General features: G+C 52.5%; 1 protein-coding gene across 7 annotated transcripts in view; it reads right to left on the bottom strand.

Annotated features, from left to right (window-relative positions):
- Positions 1 to 17,227, bottom strand: part of IFT140 (intraflagellar transport 140) — a 58,179-nt gene that overhangs the window by 25,805 nt on the left and 15,147 nt on the right. For 6 of the 7 annotated variants that reach the window (XM_044935928.1, XM_044935927.1, XM_044935929.1 and 3 more), the window contains exons 10-19: positions 17,024 to 17,169; positions 14,800 to 15,003; positions 14,592 to 14,664; positions 13,879 to 13,970; positions 7,139 to 7,266; positions 5,551 to 5,668; positions 4,661 to 4,791; positions 4,138 to 4,288; positions 3,309 to 3,440; positions 1,300 to 1,499 (exon numbers count right to left, since the gene is read on the bottom strand). In XM_044935928.1, coding sequence (XP_044791863.1) covers positions 1,300 to 1,499; positions 3,309 to 3,440; positions 4,138 to 4,288; positions 4,661 to 4,791; positions 5,551 to 5,668; positions 7,139 to 7,266; positions 13,879 to 13,970; positions 14,592 to 14,664; positions 14,800 to 15,003; positions 17,024 to 17,169 — 1,375 coding nt within the window. The remainder of the gene's footprint in view (positions 1 to 1,299; positions 1,500 to 3,308; positions 3,441 to 4,137; positions 4,289 to 4,660; positions 4,792 to 5,550; positions 5,669 to 7,138; positions 7,267 to 13,878; positions 13,971 to 14,591; positions 14,665 to 14,799; positions 15,004 to 17,023; positions 17,170 to 17,227) is intronic. The other variant, XM_044935931.1, reaches the window with a different exon arrangement.

Raw genomic sequence — 17,227 nt, 5'->3', positions numbered from 1 at the left:
CCCCTAGCAGAGTCTTCACTGCACCAAGCCGGGACCCCGCCACTGGTGGCTTCAGACCTCCGTTCCAGCCCCAGCCTGGCGCCAACAGCCCTGGACCCGGCAGTTGGGCTGGAGCCCCGACTCCCCGCGCTGAGCACCAGCAGCTCAGGGGTTCACACCGGCCAGCACCCTCAGGCCGGCGGCTACCCGCCCACATCTGTGAGGCCCACGGGTGCTGCGCCCCCTGGCGGCGGGTAGCGCTGCTGGTATCGTGCGGCCCAGGAAGCCAGGCAGGGGCGGGGAGGCATCTGTGCTAAGTCCTCTGCTGCCTCCCCACAGGGCTGGCCCTCTAAGAATGCTAAGAAAGGTTTAGCTTGGCTGCCGCACCCTTCCCCACGATGAGCAGTGACCAGCCTGGGGCTCAAAGGCCCTGCTGCCCCTGGAATTTCTTTAGTCAGAGGGAGGGATGGGTCACTCTGTTGCTTTAGGTAAATATAAAGCAGGGGAGGACAGCTTCAAAGCATGCCTAGCCTGACAGAGTGTGAGCGCAGCGCGGGGCGGGGCACACTCGGGGGCCGCGTGGGGCCGCCCCTCCTCTCCAGCAGCTCAGGGTCCAGCCTTGGCAGCGTTCCGCACACGACACACGCTGCAGCGGCCCAGTGGCCACGTGTGGTCTGTGGTGGAGTGTCTACCAAACAGCAAGCGCCGCCAGCCACTCTGCACTCCCCGACCAAGGGCCTCTCGCCCACCCAGGGCACGTGGGGAAAAGACTCTCTGCTCTAGACCACGATGACCAGGGTCTGACCCGGTTACAGACCCGTCTCTGCAGACAGGATGGGGGGCCGCTTAACTCCTGTCCTCTCCCTCCACCTGACTTCCATCCTTCAACAGTTTTTCTACCCTTTGTGATTAAACTGTCAGATGCTCTTGAGAAGCTCCCCCAGGAACAGAGAAAAAGTCGCTTATACACAGTCCTTGACGGACAACTTCTCTTGGAGCGATTTTAATTGCATTTTGCCTGCCGTTTTGAGGGTTTACTATCGAAACCTTTTCTGGGTGGTGCAATTATTCCCAGAGAGACAGGTACTATAAATATTTAGTGACTGCAGAATTTTCGACTAGGAAGTGTCCAGACTCTAAAATAAATCCAAACAACTGAATCGCAGCCCCCGAGGCTCTGAGCACCATGAGTCCAGCCAGATGCCATTCGCATCCCGGTTTCCACCAGCATCTCCTTGAACCCGTGAGACACCACACACACCAAGCAGACTCAGCGACGGTGACCGCCCCCCCCTCCGCCCCCCGCGAGCGGCCCCTCACCTCTTGATGAGCTTGATGGACCTGAAGGCCTCATCCATGTCCCCGATGGCCAGGAAAAAGCTGAAGTTGAGCATGGCGTCCCGCGTGGGCTTGTCGCAGTCCTCCAGCCCCACGAAGTCCCGCAGGGGCCTCCTGCCCACTGCCTGGGGGATGCACTGGGACCCGGAGTCCAGCTGGTCCTCCAGATTAGCTTCTCCTGGCTGGATGACAAAGGGCGCAGTCTATCTGTGGGTCCCCGTGAAGCCAGTGCGTGCCCCAGGCCTCTCCCCAGGGGACCCTCTGCACAGACCCCACATTTAGCAATGCTCTTGGCAAAAGCATCACACAGCTGCAAGCCCTCGAAGGGACCAGAGCACAGGGCTCCAGCTTCAGAGTGTGGGTGATGCAGGCGTCGGCATGCAAGGACCTGCGGCTGAGGCAGTGACATCAGCGGGTCTACAGCCATGAACATGTGAAAACCCCACCCATCAGCTGTCTGTAAGCTTCCTAGAAAGAGCTCTTCCTGTCACGTCTGACCGTGTGCCCGTGCACGAGGCGCTATAACCACGCCAGCACCACTGCCTCCTGGTCCATTCCCACGTCTGGCTACAAGAGGGATACTTGCTAACACAGAAAACACAGAGCTCATGACACAGAAAACACAGAGCTCTGTTGAGGCCTGATTTTAAGTCACCTTAAACTAAAAGCCAAAAAGAAAAGAGACAAAATCCAAGAAAAAGCCTGCACACTTCAGTTCTTCCGACAGGACAGTGAAGAAACAAGTGAAGAAGTGAAGCAGCAGGAAGCACAGAGCTGGGGCGGGGGAAGCGGCAGAACTCAGGGGAGCCACTCAGGTGGCACCCCAGGTCCACAGGACCAAGGCAGAGTAACGGGCTGCAGCCTGCACAGGCCCCTCGGTGCAGGGGGCTGTGGGTGCCCGGCTGAGAACAAGTGGCTCAGCTGGCATTTCAGCTGGGCTGGAAGCTCTGCTGTCCATCACAGATGTGCCCACCCCGATCAGCACTGACCTCAGGGCCAAGGATGCCAATTTCAGGCCTGGGCGGGACCATGGGGATGCAGAGACCATGTCCCAGGGATGGCAAATAACTCATCTGAAATGGTTGGGGCGAGTGCTGACAATGACCCCATTTGATCAGAAATTTAAACACACTTGAGTACCTAACGGGGCATCCCTGTTGGCTCAACTGGTAAAGAGTCTGACTGCAATGCAGGAGACCCAGGTTTGATGCCTGGGTCGATCCCCTGGAGGAAGGGACGGTGTATGTGACGCACACATGCAGGCTACAGACGGAACCTCTCCCTAGCTGGCCCCAGAGGCACCTCTGGGGGCTGCAACCATGGAGATTTGCATCACCTCTGGTCTTTATTTCCTCATTTGCTGTTCCTGAATTTCCTACAGTGAATACGGGAATGGTCAGTCGATAAGCCATGTCCAACTCTTGCGACCCCGTGAACTGCAGCCTGTGAGGCTCCTCTGTGCATGGAATTCTCCAGGCCAGAATACTGGAGTGGGTTGCCATTTCCTTCTGTAGGGGATCTTCCCCACCCAGGATTGAACCCTGGTCTCCTGCATAGCAGGCAGATTGTTTACTGACTAAGCTTCCCTGGTGGCTCAGCTGGTAAACAATCCACCTGCAATGCAGGAGACCTGGGTTCAATCCTGGGTGGGGAAGATCTCCTAGAGAAGGGAATAGCTACCTAGTATTCTGGCCTAGAGAAAAGTCAGACACAACTGAGCAAATATAGGAATAGGAACTTCTAAAAAAGCAGCTAGACTTTTTTAAAAAAAGACAGAAAGGCAGAAGGGCCCAGTGCTTTTGGGGGAGCCAGAGGGATGCCCTTCAGTGGAGCTGCTGCCCACCTGCCCGCCCTCGACCTCCCCACACGGACGGCAACCTTGAATCTGCTGGGATCTCAGGGCACAGCTCAGGGCATACGCTTTGCTTGTGTAATGAGAGCCCCTGGGGAGGAGGAGGGCCCGAGGATACAGCCGCGCCCGCAGGGCCCACCTTTCTCATGAAGTAGTAGTGGGGCACCTGGATCCCCAGGAGCGTCTGGAAGGCGGGGGGACGGGGGAAGCTGTCCTGCAACAGGAAGCCATGCTCTTCTGAGACGAAGAAGGACAGGACCAGCACGTCTGCCTGCAGAGGGACATGTCCTGTCTCAGTTCGATAGCAACTTTCCTGGTTCTTGTCCGACCCCACTTGTCCGACATTGCCAGGAAGTTTACATAAAACACAGAGAATGTAGAGTGGCCGACAGGCTGGCTCTCATATAACCTCACTCTCCCTGCCGAGGACCCTACGCATGACCCCTGTGAAACAAGGCAGGTCAAGAGAGGTGCTTGCAAGAGGGTCAAGAGGGCTTTGTCTAGGATCATTGGGTGTCCTATAAAACAGGACACTGGAAAGCGGTGGAGTCTGGGCCCAATGAGGGCATGGGGCTCAGAGTCACTGGTGTTGGAGTGTTGGGGAGGAAGGCCCTGCAGAGAGGGGAGCAGGGTGGTGAGAGGGGAGGGCAGTGACCGAGGCTGGGGGCCCATTGATTGGGGAACGACTGAGGGGACCTTCGTAACTGGACCCACAGGACGCGCCCAGATCAAGGGAAACTCTGATCCCCGAGAGAAAATGGCATGTGACAGAGGTTGGGGCCAGCTCTCGATGGCGACCCAGAGGGGAGAGGTGTCCCCCTACGTCCTGGGGGTGGAGACTGGCTCCCTGGAACCTGTTCCCTACGACTTCCCCAGGGACCACATTGGGAAGACAGAGCCCGCCCTGCCTGCTGTCCAAACACACAGGTGACCACACGAGGGGCGAGGGGCGAGGGGCCCGCACTGGCCTCGGCCAGCGTGCTCCTGTCTGTGGGCTGCGGCGGGGCACCGGGCACCTCGCGCACGGCTTCGCACACGAACAGCCGGGGCTCGCTCTGATCCCAGAAGTGGCTCACGGGCACGAGGTCTGTCAGCCTCTCATCCTCCAGGGCCTGGCTCCTGAAAAAGAAAGAGAACTGCATGCGCGGTACACCAAGGCCCTGAAGAAAGACCGGCAGGGATGCTGACGGCCCTCTGCACCCTGAGACCTGGGGCTGCCCATGGGCACTCGCATTGCAGCCCTTTCAGAAGCTGAAGTTCCTGGCCCATGACTCCAGAACCTCAGAACCGAGGAGTCAGATTAGACTCAAATCCCTGCGACGGCCCAGGGGAGCGGGCTTCTGTTTCACCGCTGGTCCCCACTGCTCATGATCACTGAGCTCTTCCAAGTATGAAGAAAGCTTAGCAACAAACTGCCTCGAAGCCAACAAGTAACTGAGCATCATTTTCAACATCTTTTTTCAACAAAGTCCTCCCAAACCACAGTCTTACTTCTTTGTCTCCTGCCCATTAATGGACAATGTCTCTCTCTGATCTATCTGTCCTGTCTTGAGGTCGAGGATGGTCACTGTGTCCATATCCACGTCGTAGAAGCAGATTTTTGAATCGGGGCTATTGTCAGCCTAGGGAGAGAGAGCCGGAGCTCAGTGCGCCTGCCCACTGATGTTCCACACGTTTGGGAGAGGCGCCAAGGTCCAGACCGTGTAATTCCAACGTCAGCCTATGTTCATCCCACTGAAATGGCTGTGGGTTTACTCTTTTCTAGTTTCAGCCGATCCCCCGTAGTGGCTGGGCCCACCACTGCCCTCCAGCCCTGCTTCTCTCCTCCCAGCTCTCACCAGGGTTGTAAAAATTTACTTGAGCCTGCTCATCCACAGGGGTGGCGTCGAGTCCCCCATTTAACACATCAGTTTGTGTTTACGGTACCCAGCAAAGTGCGTGGTACACACACGGCAGCGAACAACCCACTCTTGAATGAATGAGTGAATGAATGAGTGAATGAGAGAGTGAATGAATCAGTGAATCAGTGAATGAGTTAGTGAGTGAAGGAATGAGTGTGTGAATGAGTGAATGACAGAGGAGCACATGAACAGACACTGATGGCGGGAAGGCACCGGCTTTAGAACCAACGCCCCTGCCACCTGGCTCCTTCACACCCACTCTCAAACCAAGAGGTGCCAGGTCCTCCCACACCGGTCACCCCTGCTGCCCAGAGACCTTAGTCTGATGATGCAAAGAGGAAGAAGGGAAGAGGTGAGGGTCTCTGCAAGAACCACTGCTTCTGATGACACAGGGAGTGAAGTGAAGGAAGGTAGGGAGGTGGAGGGGGCGCCAGGGCTGCAGGGGGGCGGGCAGGCGGGGCAGCGCACGTAGGGACCCACCTTGCTGAGCAGGAGACTGATCTTGCTGCCGCTGGCATTGCATCTGAGTGAGGTCAGGCCCCCCACGCCCGGGACCAGCTCGGCCAGGCTCCTGCAGCCGCAGTGCACCTTGGCCTCTCTGCAGGGAGGGAGGCGGTCTCAGTGGCCCCGCTGGGACGGCAGGCGAGCCCTTCCCCTTGGGCCTGGAACCTGGGCCCAGCGGCTCTCACTTCAGGAACGGGAGACTCAGGAAATGGGCTGAGCTCAGGAGAAAGGGCGAGTTTTCCACATTTTTTGGTGGAGATATAATCGACACACACATTATCTGAGTTTCAGAAGCACAGTGTAACAGTCTGCTATTTGTGTGGTTGAGGCTTTAAAGTTCTGTTTTTGTTAACAGGCAGGAGCACTATCTCGTTCCCATCACAGACAAGAGCAGCTGATTACAGATGCCACGCTGTCCCCACAGCACGGCCATGGGCTCTGCTGCCCACACTTCATTATAGCCACATGCTTTTCCACTGTGTGAACAAACTCAAATTTATTACACTAGTCTTGTTTAGCTGTGTCGAGTTTGATGCCTCCAGAAACAAAACTGGCTTGTAGAGGTAGCTCACCATGACTTTCTTTACTTTATTCACATTTCCTTACTTTCCCCCTAGTGTTGTCTTTCTGCCCGGGACCCCCATCCAGGCGTCATGTGACATCTAATCATCTCGTCTCCCTGGGTCCCCCTGGGCTGGGACAGAGCCTCGGGCTCCAGGCTCATCTCGTGTATTTCCTGCCTAGGCCCAGAATCCATTCCAGCATCAATCTCCGAGGAGCCTACTCCCTTTCCTGCAGGAGGACATGGACCCAGATCTGGGCATGGGGTGTGCTTATGGTTCCTGGGGTGTCGCTGCTCCCAGACCTCGGCGGTGGACAGACCAGGCTGTGTGCACTGCCCGGTACCTGCACACGTACCTGCCTCCACCTGCATCGACACGAAGCCACACCTGGCTCCACACTCAGGTCTCCACACTGGATGCATTCGCTCAGGGGTCACTCAGCCTCCTTCCCGATGACTTGGAAACCAACCCTCAGGTGAGAAGCTGGCTCCCTGCCAGCCCTCATCCTGACACTCAGCTGCTCACGACCAGCCTGGACGCCTCCCCGCGCCCGTGGACTGACTTTATCAGCAGAGTGCATGCTGCGTGCGGGCCCTCAGGGCCCTGCTCAGGCCCAGGGTAACCCGGGCAGCTCCTGGCGCAGAGGGAGGCAGTTCCACACGCTCATGAATGGGGGTTGTCCTGCCTTGTCTGCCTTCCATCCTGGGCCCCCCTGAACTGAAAGGTTGTTTTAATTTGCAGATACCAAGGCTCACTGTGAGCTGTAAAGGTCTGTGGATTTCGGCAAGCGTGCTGTGTCACGTGTCTACCACACAGTGACGCTGCTCCCCACTTCATGCAGAGATTAAGACTTTAAACCAAGGCATCAGGCATTTCCAACAGGAAAGTGTACATTAATGTTGAAACAAGAACATAAACAGTCTGCTGCCCCCGTCTGTCTTCTACCCATCGCATCGTCTCCCAGTGCATTTAAAATACTTTTATTTGGACAAAAACTGTACCTTCGGGAAAGATCAAAGCTTTTAAAGTGAGCCAAGTCCGTCCCTACAACCAGGAAAGTTCCACAGATGTCCAAGAAGCACGGGTTCCCCTCTGACTCGGAGAACGGCAAGAGCTGCTTCACGGTCCCCTAAGGAAAAAGGAGGGGACAGGGACCTCAGGGGGGCTTCAGTCACAGGCCCCACCCCTTGCTGGAGTCTCACCCCACATGGGAGGACAGGCCCTGTCATAGGGGAATCCCTGGCGCTTCCGGTCGGGGGGAGGTACAGAGCAGCCAGGTCAACAAGCAGGTACGCACGTGACTCAGCCTGAGCACGCGCAGGCAGGTGACGGGAGGGATGCTAAAAGAAAACTAGCTAAGCGGCAGCAGGTGGAATTCCACCCGTTCGGGTAGACGCCGGAGATGCTGCCCACGAGGTCTTACGTTAATGCCCCAGTGAAGCTGACTGTGTGGCTAGTGGTCACCTCTGGGGAGGCCGTGAGTGGAGGGGGTGGTGATCACATCCCAGGTATGTCCATCTGCGAAATCTCATGAGCCGCACGCACCACATGCCTACTTTCCCGTGTGTCCATCATATGCTGGTAAATGCCTGAGAACAGGTCTTGTCTGGGGGGCAAGTTGAAGTGAGCCTGGGGGGGAAGGGGCCAGCCATTGGAGAGCTGCACTGGCCTTCCAGAAGGAGGAGGAGCCGGCCGGCAGGAAGGAAGGCGAGCCCTGAGGCGGGCCATGAGCAGACAGCACATTGGGCATCAGTGCAGGCCAAGGGAAGAGTCAGATTTTGTTCCACATGAAGTTGGAAGACTCTGGAGGGTTCTGAGCCACACGTGACTTAAAATCATTTATGTTTTAGAATGTTGTTCTTACAACACATCCCGCTATTGTTATTTTGGAAAGAGTGACCAGAGTCAGGCCTGGGCAGAGCTTACGCTTTTGGGTGTCTCATGCATGGATTGACCCCTCTCCTTGGAGCTGAGATGGGTCCCTGGCTCAATTTGAAACAGGAGGGAAGGGGGCAGGGCACAACTTGTGAAAGAATGACATAACCCAAGGACACAACATAAACCAATTAGAATCAAATGGGTCCAGGGTGGCAGACTCCACTTCCCTGTGGCTCAGACGCTAAAGAATCTGCCTCCAATTCGGGAGACCTGGGTTTGATCCATGGGTCAGGAAGATCCCCTGGAGAAGGGAATGGCAACCCACTCCAGTATTCTTGCCTGGAGAACTCCATGGACAGAGGAGCCTGCAGCCTACAGTCCATAATGTTGCAAAGAGTCAGACATGACTGAGCGATTAACACTTTCACTTTCACTTTCAAAGTGGCAGAAAGTGAGCTTCCCCTAGACTTTGATCCTTAGTCAGCAAGCTAAATGATCACCTAAAGGCACTATGACAATTCCAAGACACCAAAAGTCAAAAGACCAAAAACTGGGTGGTGGCCCAATTCCTGGAAATCTCCACCCCTTCCCCCAAATAGCTGGAATAATCCTCCCACTCATTAGCTTATGAATTCAGTTCAGTCACTCAGTTGTGTCCGACTCTTTGTGACCCCATGAATCACAGCACTCCAGGCCTCCCCGTCAATCACCAGCTCCCGGAGTTCACTCAGACTCACATCCATTAAGTTGGTGATGCCATCCAGCCATCTCATCCTCTGTCATCCCCTTCTCCTCTTGCCCCCAATCCCTCCCAGCATCAGAGTCTTTTCCAATGAGTCAACTCTTCGCATGAGGTGGCCAAAATATTGGAGTTTCAGCTTTAGCATCATTCCTTCCAAAGAAATCCCAGGGCTGATCTCCTTCAGAATGGACTGGTTGGATCTCCTTGCAGTCCAAGGGACTCTCAAGAGTCTTCTCCAACATCACAGTTCAAAAGCATCAATTCTTTGGAGCTCAGCTTTCTTCACAGTCCAACTCTCACATCCATACATGACCACTGGAAAAACCACAGCCTTGACTAGACGAACATTTGCTGGCAAAGTAATGTCTCTGCTTTTTAATACGCTATCTAGGTTGGTCATAACTTTCCTTCCAAGGAGTAGGCATCTTTTAATTTCATGCCTGCAATCAACATCTGCAGTGATTTTGGAGCCCCAAAAAATAAAGTCTGACACTGTTTCTACTGTTTCTCCAACTATTTCCCATGAATTGATGGGACAGGACGCCATGATCTTCGTTTTCTGAATGTTGAGCTTTAAGCCAACTTTTTCACTCTCCACTTTCACTTTCATCAAGAGGCTTTTGAGTTCCTCTTCACTTTCTGCCATAAGGGTGGTGTCATCTGCATATCTGAGGTTATTGATATTTCTCCCAGCAATCTTGATTCCAGCTTGTGTTTCTTCCAGTCCAGCGTTTCTCATGATGTACTCTGCATAGAAATTAAATAAGCAGGGTGACAATATACAGCCTTGATGTACTCCTTTTCCTATTTGGAACAAGTCTGTTGTTCCATGTCCAGTTCTAACTGTTGCTTCCTGACCTGCATACAGATTTCTCAAGAGGCAGGTCAGGTGGTCTAGTATTCCCATCTCTTTCAGAATTTTCCACAGTTTATTGTGATCCACACAGTCAAAGGCTTTGGCATAGTCAATAAAGCAGAAATAGATGTTTTTCTGGAACTCTCTTGCTTTTTCCATGATCCAGCGGATGTTGGCAATTTGATCTCTGGTTCCTCTGCCTTTTCTAAAACCATCTTGAACATCAGGAAGTTCACGGTTCACGTATTGCTGAAGCCTGGCTTGGAGAATTTTGAGCGTTATTCTACTAGCATGTGAGATGAGTGCAATTGTGCGGTAGTTTGAGCATTCTTTGGCATTGCCTTTCTTTGGGATTGGAATGAAAACGGATCTTTTCCAGTCCTATGGCCACTGCTGAGTTTTCCAAATTTGCTGGCATATTGAGTGCAGCACTTTCACAGCATCATCTTTCAGGATTTGAAATAGCTCAACTGGAATGCCATCCCCTCCACTAGCTTTGTTCCTCGTGATGCTTTCTAAGGCCCACTTGACTTCACATTCCAGGATGTTTGGCTCTAGATGAGTGATCACACCATCGTGATTATCTGGGTCATGAAGCTCTTTTTTGTACAGTTCTTCTGTGTATTCTTGCCACCTCTTCTTAACAGCTTCTGCTTCTGTTAGGTCCATACCATTTCTGTCCTTTATCGAGCCCATCTTTGCATGAAATGTTCCCTTGGTATCTCTAATTTTCTTGAAAAGATCTCTAGTCTTTCCCATTCTGTTGTTTTCCTCTATTTCTTTGCATTGATCGCTGAGGAAGGCTTTCTTATCTCATCTTGCTATTCTTTGGAACTCTGTATTCACATGCTTATATCTTTCCTTTTCTCCTTTGCTTTTGGCTTCTCTTCTGAAATTTCACAGCTATTTGTAAGGCCTCCCCAGACAGCCATTTTGCTTTTTTGCATTTCTTTTCCATGGGTATGGTATGATCTTGTTCGTTTCCAAGGCAAACCATTCAATATCACAGTAATCCAAGTCTATGTCCCAACCAGTAACGCTGAAGAAGCTGAAGTTGAATGGTTCTATGAAGACCTACAAGAACTTTTAGAAGTAGCACCCCCAAAAAGATGTCCTTTACATTATAGGGGACTGGAATGCAAAAGTAGGAAGTCAAGAAACACCTGGAGTAAGAGGCAAATTTGGCCTTGGAATACAGGCCTTGGAATGAAGCAGGGCAAAGACTAATAGAGTTCTGCCAAGAAAATGCACTGGTCATAGCAAACACCCTCTTCCAACAACACAAGAGAAGACTCTACACATGGACATCACCAGATGGTCAACACCGAAATTAGATTGATTATATTCTTTGCAGCCAAAGATGGAGAAGCTCTATACAGTCAACAAAAACAAGACCAGGAGCTGACTGTGGCTCGGATCATGAACTCCTTATTACCAAATTCAGACTTAAATTGAAAAAAGTAGGGAAAACCACTAGACCATTCAGGTATGACCTAAATCAAATCCCTTATGATTATATAGTGGAAGTGAGAAATAGATTTAAGGGCCTAGATCTGATAGATAGAGTGCCTGATGAACTATGGAATTAGGTTCATGACATTGTACAGCTTATGAATTACCCAGCCCATAAAAGCTAACCACACCATATTTCAAGGCCTCTGCACTTGCCCTCCATGATGGCCCATACTGCTTGTGGAATGTGTTTCTCTCTGAATAAACCCACTTCTTACCTATTACTTTGTCTCTCACTGAATTCTTTCTGCAATGAGATATCATGAACCTGAGCTTTATCAGATCCTGAAACTAGGTCTGTGACCTCAGTGGGAAGACTGTGGATTTTGGCCAGTTTGAGTCCCAGCACGTGGGTTCAAGTCCTAGTCTGAGGTAAATGGTTTCACATTCAACCAATGCCCAATGAGTGTCTGCTTGGCTTGGCACTGGGCTGGGAGCATAGTGGCCAGGGGTGGGGTTTCCCACAGAACTTAGTGGGCTCCGCATACCACGAACAGAGACTCAGAGAGTCTTTATTGAATTTATTACAATATTGCTTCTGTTTCATTTTTTTTTTTTTTTTTTTGGCCATGAGGCAAGTGGGAGCTTAGCTCCTTGACCAGGGTTCAAATACATACCCCCTGCATTGGAAGGCCAAGTTTTAACCACTGGACCAACAGGGAAGTCCCTGACATATATTCCTTTTGATAAAAATTTTAAAAGGTTAAACTCTGTCTATGGTCGGATGCTCCTAAGTTACCACCATGATTTCCAGATTGACTTTCACCCCTTCCCAGCATGCTGTTCTCTTTTCCCAGCATGCCTTTTGTCCCTTCCCAGCATGCCTTTCACCACTTTCCCAGCATGCATTTCACCCCTACCGGCAACCTTTCGCCCTTTTCCCAGTAAGCTTTTCACCCCTTCCCTGAAGGCCTTCCTGTTTTCTCCCAGTATGACTTTTGCTGCTTTCCCAGCAGGCCTTTTATTCTTTCCTCATAGGCCTTTCATAATATGCCTTTGGTTCTCTCCTGGCATGCCTTTCATTCTCTCCCAGTATGCCTTACGCCCCTTTCCCAGCATGCTTTTCACTCCTTTTCCAGTATGCCTTTTGTTGCCTTCCCAGTGGACTTCTCATTCTCTTCCTGTATGTCTTTCACTCCTTTCCCAATATGCCTTTTGTTCTCTCCCAGTATGCCTCTCACTCACCTTCCTAGCATGCCTTTCGCCCCTACCAGCAACATTTCGCCCTTTTCCCAGTGTGCCTTTCGTTTTCTGCCAGCATGCCTTTCACCCCTTCTCAGCAGGCCTTTCCTTCTCTCCTGCATGCCTCCACCTTCCGGCTCTGGAGTTCATCCCTCTAATAACCCAGCTGCTCCCTCATCTGTTGTTGGCAGGGCTCCTCCCTACCTCAGCTTTATGTCCACACCTGATGCCCCTTCACCACTATCAGCGGTCTGCAAGCCCCATCCCTCCAGCCTCCCCACCTCCCCTCTGACCTGAACCTGGCCAGGCATCTCTCGAGGCCCAGATCCCTTCCTGCAGTTCCCCCAGGAGGCTCATGGGACTGCGGCCACCTTCCCCACCTGTCAGGCCTCTATTCCAACGTCTCCCCCTGCAATACTCTCCAACCCCCTCCATACTTGACTGTGCTCCTTACTGTCTGACCCTCCTGCTAGAGACTAGAACTGCAGGGAAGCTCCTTCAGGAGTTACTGAATGGAGTAGGGGAGGTATAAGCCTGTGAGGTATAAGCACAGGACAGACCTTAGGAAAGAACTCAGAGCTGGACACAGTGGTCACACACCGAGAGCTAAACCAGCAGCACAGCAAGTGTCCTCAACTGTGATGCAGAACACTGCTGAACGTGCGGGGTGGATGGTCTCCCCTGAAAGATACACCCACTTGGATGTAAACATGACCTTATTTGGAAGAAGGGTCTTTGAAGATACAACTAAGGCCCTCAAATAGAGACAACTCTAGATTAGGGTGGGCCCTAAATCCAGGGACAAGGGTCCTTCTCAGACACAGGGAGAAGGCCATGTAAAGATGGAGGCAGAAACCTGGCTACAGGCTACGGAGCGCAAGGAATGCTGGCAATGCCAGCAGCTGGAGGAGGCATGGGACAAACTCTCCCCCAGAGCCTCAGAAGGAGCAGCCTTGCCCACACCTAGATTTTGAACTTCTAGCCTCCTGAATGGTGCTGAGGAAAATAAATATCTATTGTTTTAAGCCATTCAGTTTGTGGTCATTGGTTATGGCCAGTCAGGAAACTAATACTCCGTGTCAGCCCCAGGGATAAAGCAAGCGTGCACAGGATGCGGGCAGGCAGGGGCTCCCCTACTGCACCCCCTGCAGAGGACAAAATGGCGTGCTAGAGGCTGTGGTCCTGGAGGTACGCGTGGCTCCCACCCTCAGACACATGCAGGAAAAGGTCCAAAGCTGTGGCCAAATCTGACGGCCCCTCAGTCCTCTAGGTGCACATTAAACAGCACACCTTCCTCCCATTTCATAATCCCATGCACTCTAGAACCAGCCAGGTAGTCCTTTTCACTGCAAAGGGCCACTGCCTTACCTCCTGATTTCTGAAGTCACAAGAGCTGTCGATGGAACAGCTATGTGAGAATCCATTTTTACAACCAGACACCCAGTGAGGGGATCTGATAAGGCTGGGTGAAGTCAATAAGCAGGCTCTGGCTTGATTTAGAGGTGGCGTTTTAAACTCTGCTCTGGTCGTCTTTAACGTCACAGGCCACTCACCGTAGAGCAGCCATTTACCTGCCAGGTTCGAACTTGGACTCTGTTTGGCTCCACCGTATAAACGTTTTCTTCATGCATGGCTAACACTGGAGACTCACACAGGAAGGACCCTAAAATGACAGACAGAGGTCATGACACCAGCAGCTAGTCTTGTCAGAGCTCCTTAGAGTTTCGGAAGCATTCTCACACTAAAACTAACATTCTTTATAGAGTGATTGATAAGAAAGACTGGAATCTAGCAGAAAACATCTTCTACAACTAAGGTGATAAAGAAGAGCCTCAGGCTATAAAGATGGGGAGAAAGGGCAGAGCTGTGAGAACATCATCAAGAATGTTCTCACGTGTGTTCCCTACTGTTCCTTGGCCCCACAACAGCCTTTTGAAAGGTGTGTTTTCTTCGTCTTGGTAAGTGAGGCTCCAAGATACAGGGATTGCCCAGGGCCACGGCTGCCAGTGACGGCCTGATGGGGCACCCAGTGCCAGGCACCCACCCTCACCACTCACTGACGGCCTCGCCTCCTCCCTCCGGCGAGCAGCTGGTGCTTCCCACAGCACAGCCTCTGTGGCAGCACCACTGTCCAAGCTGCAGCTCATCATACATGGGACTCTGGAGGCCACAAGCTCTAGCCCCGGCACGAGAACAGGTGTGGGGTCTCCTGGTGGCCCCTCAGAAACTAGCACCCCCACCTGCATCAGACGCAAGACCCTCCGGGGGCTGAAAAGACTCCCACCTGCACTGCGTAACGTGGCTCCAGATGGCTCAAAGATTACCACCTGTTTTCCATTCCAGACGGCAACAGCATCCTATGAAGAGCCACAAAAGGGAAAAAGCAACCAGTCATCCAGGCCTCACTGTCCCCAGTGACCCTAACAACTGGCCAGGGCTTCTGTCTACATCAGTGACCCTGCTCCCCGCCCACAGATCACCCTGGCAGTGACCTTGGTGGCAAACACTCCGCTGACGTGCATGTCTGTGCGCAGGCTGTGGGTCACCCCCGTGGACAGGAAGGACACGCTGAGGAGGCTCGGGGAGACCTGCACGGCGGCCACCTGCTGGTGGAAGTGGGATGACATGGCCTGCTCGTGGAGGATAAGCACGGAGCTGATGCTGTTCACGGCCAGGAGGCTCTTCCTGGAGCCCCACTTGGTTTCCACAAGGAGAGACACCACCGAGGTGGGAAGAGAAAGGAGACGTGCAGTCAGGGCAACGTCACAGGTATGAAGATTCATAAACAGCCTCCAAGCACTGCTTCTTCTCATTATTTAAAGTGAAGTGAAAGTGAAAGTTGTTCAGTTGTGTACGACTGTTTGCGACCCCATGGCATTCTCTAGGCCAGAATACTGGAGCGGGTAGCCTTTCCCTTCTCCAGCAGATATTCCCAACCCAGGACTCGAAACAGGGTCTCCTGCATTGCAGGCGGGTTCTTTACCAACTGAGCTATCAGGGACGCCCTCTTGTTTAAAAACATGACTTTAAAAATTTATAAGTGTAAAATGTGTAATTTGTAGAAGAGCTTAAAAATACTGGATCTCAATGCCCAGAGTTGAGATCCAGCGTGTAAACTTATGTGCTGGTTCTAGTTTGTGTCTGTTCTGACTGGCTGAGCATCTTCTAGAGCTTAGTTTACCGATGCAAACTTAGGGGCATCTGCGTTTTATAAACGGAAAGAGAGTTTACACCCTATCAGTGAACTACCCGGCTTCCCAGGTAGCTCAGTGGTAAAGAATCTGCCTGCCAAAGCAGGAGATGCAGGAGACACAGGTTCAATCCCTGGGTTGGGAAGATCCCCTGGAGTAGGAAATGGCAAGCCACTCCAGTGTTCTTGCCTGGAGAACCCCCATGGACAGAGGAGCCTGGTGGGCTACAGTCCATGGGTTGCAGAGAGTCAGATACGACTAAGTGGCTAATAGTGGAGGATCTAAAAGAAATTCCTAGAATTGCTCTAAAGTGAAAGTGAAGTCGCTCAGTCATGTCCGACTCTTTGTGACCCCGTGGGCTGTAGCCTACCAGGCTCCTCCGTCCATGGGATTTTCCAGCCAAGAATACTGGGGTGCATTGCCATTTCCTCCTCCAAAATTGCTCTAAGATATCCCTAAACTATTTACCATATAAGTTTCATTTCTTGATTAGATTATTTAAACTTCATCTTAAAAAGTTCAGGGAGTTCCCTGGGGGTCCAGTGGGCAGGACACTGCCCTCCCCTAGTCGGGGAGCTAAGATGCTGTGTGCTGCAGGCCCGGATCACACAGGGCAGAGCTGAGAGGCCAGGCCCAGGATGGCAGGTGAGGAGCCCCGAGGACACAGCAGGCATAACTGGTGAGAACTGTGAGAACACAACTGCCCATTTCTCTCGGAATCGGGCACAGAGTTAAATGGAGAAAGAAGGACTGAAGAAAATCTACTGAGAGAAGAGATTCTCTACTTCTCTAGAGAAAAGAGCAGAGTCTGTGGCAGGTGAGCCTGGCGGGCAGGTTTGGCCAAAAGGCCCAGGGGGGGACGGCCGCCAGCATCTCTCACTGCTCAGCTCCGCACACAGGCCAGTTCCAGGTGGGTGTCGGGGGAGGCTCTGCCTTGGGGCTAGAGCCTGACCACACAGACCAGGCCTTCGCCCCAGCTTGCTTCTCATGGGGAGGCAGTCCCAGACCAGAGGCTCTGGTGCCCAAAGCCGCTGTCCCCACAGGCAGGCTCTGGAGCGGCAAGCTCCCAACACAAGCAGCTCTATCTAAAACAGAGCATGGGCAAGACAGCAGTGCCCGGAGAGCAGCGGAGGTCTGGAGCATCAGGAGGCGCTGGGGCAGGCGCTCCCTGCGGCCCAGCCGTGAGGACTCGGCACTCTCACTGCCAGGGCCAGGCTTCAGCCCCTGGTCGGGGAGATAAGATCTCACAAGCCGAGGGGCATGGCCAAAAAAACATAAGTGAGAAAACAAAACAGATAATGATAGAGACAAAAGGACAGGTAAATCAGTAAAATAGATAAATATAGACTACCACAGACCCACAACCGCTTATATGACTTCTGACCCAACAGGCCTTTATAAATATTTTATTGTTGCTATTTTTTAATCTTAAGTTGAACAACTGACAAAAATAGGCTCAGAGCCAATTACTGCCTCCACCTGTGCAAAAAGTGAGGGCCCCCCCCCAGCACCCCACCGGCTGTACCTTTATCTGCGTGATGTTTCCTTCCAGCTCAGTGGGGGTCTGAAGGGTCCACTTGTCTTTGCCTTCCGCCCCGCGGCCGTTCGGGAGGCCCGGCGCTTTTCTCCACATGGCTACTCGCCCCTTGTCGGTACCTGCTGCCAGGAGACCTACAGGTAAAAAGAGAGCTCACCTTAGCTGAGCGGGAAAGGGATAAAATGGCAGCAG

The sequence above is a fragment of the Bubalus bubalis genome, chromosome 24, assembly GCF_019923935.1.
Source record: "Bubalus bubalis isolate 160015118507 breed Murrah chromosome 24, NDDB_SH_1, whole genome shotgun sequence".
Classification (NCBI taxonomy): domain Eukaryota; kingdom Metazoa; phylum Chordata; class Mammalia; order Artiodactyla; family Bovidae; genus Bubalus; species Bubalus bubalis.
Note: the sequence above shows the minus strand (reverse complement) of the source record. Positions and strands in the feature narration are given on the sequence as shown.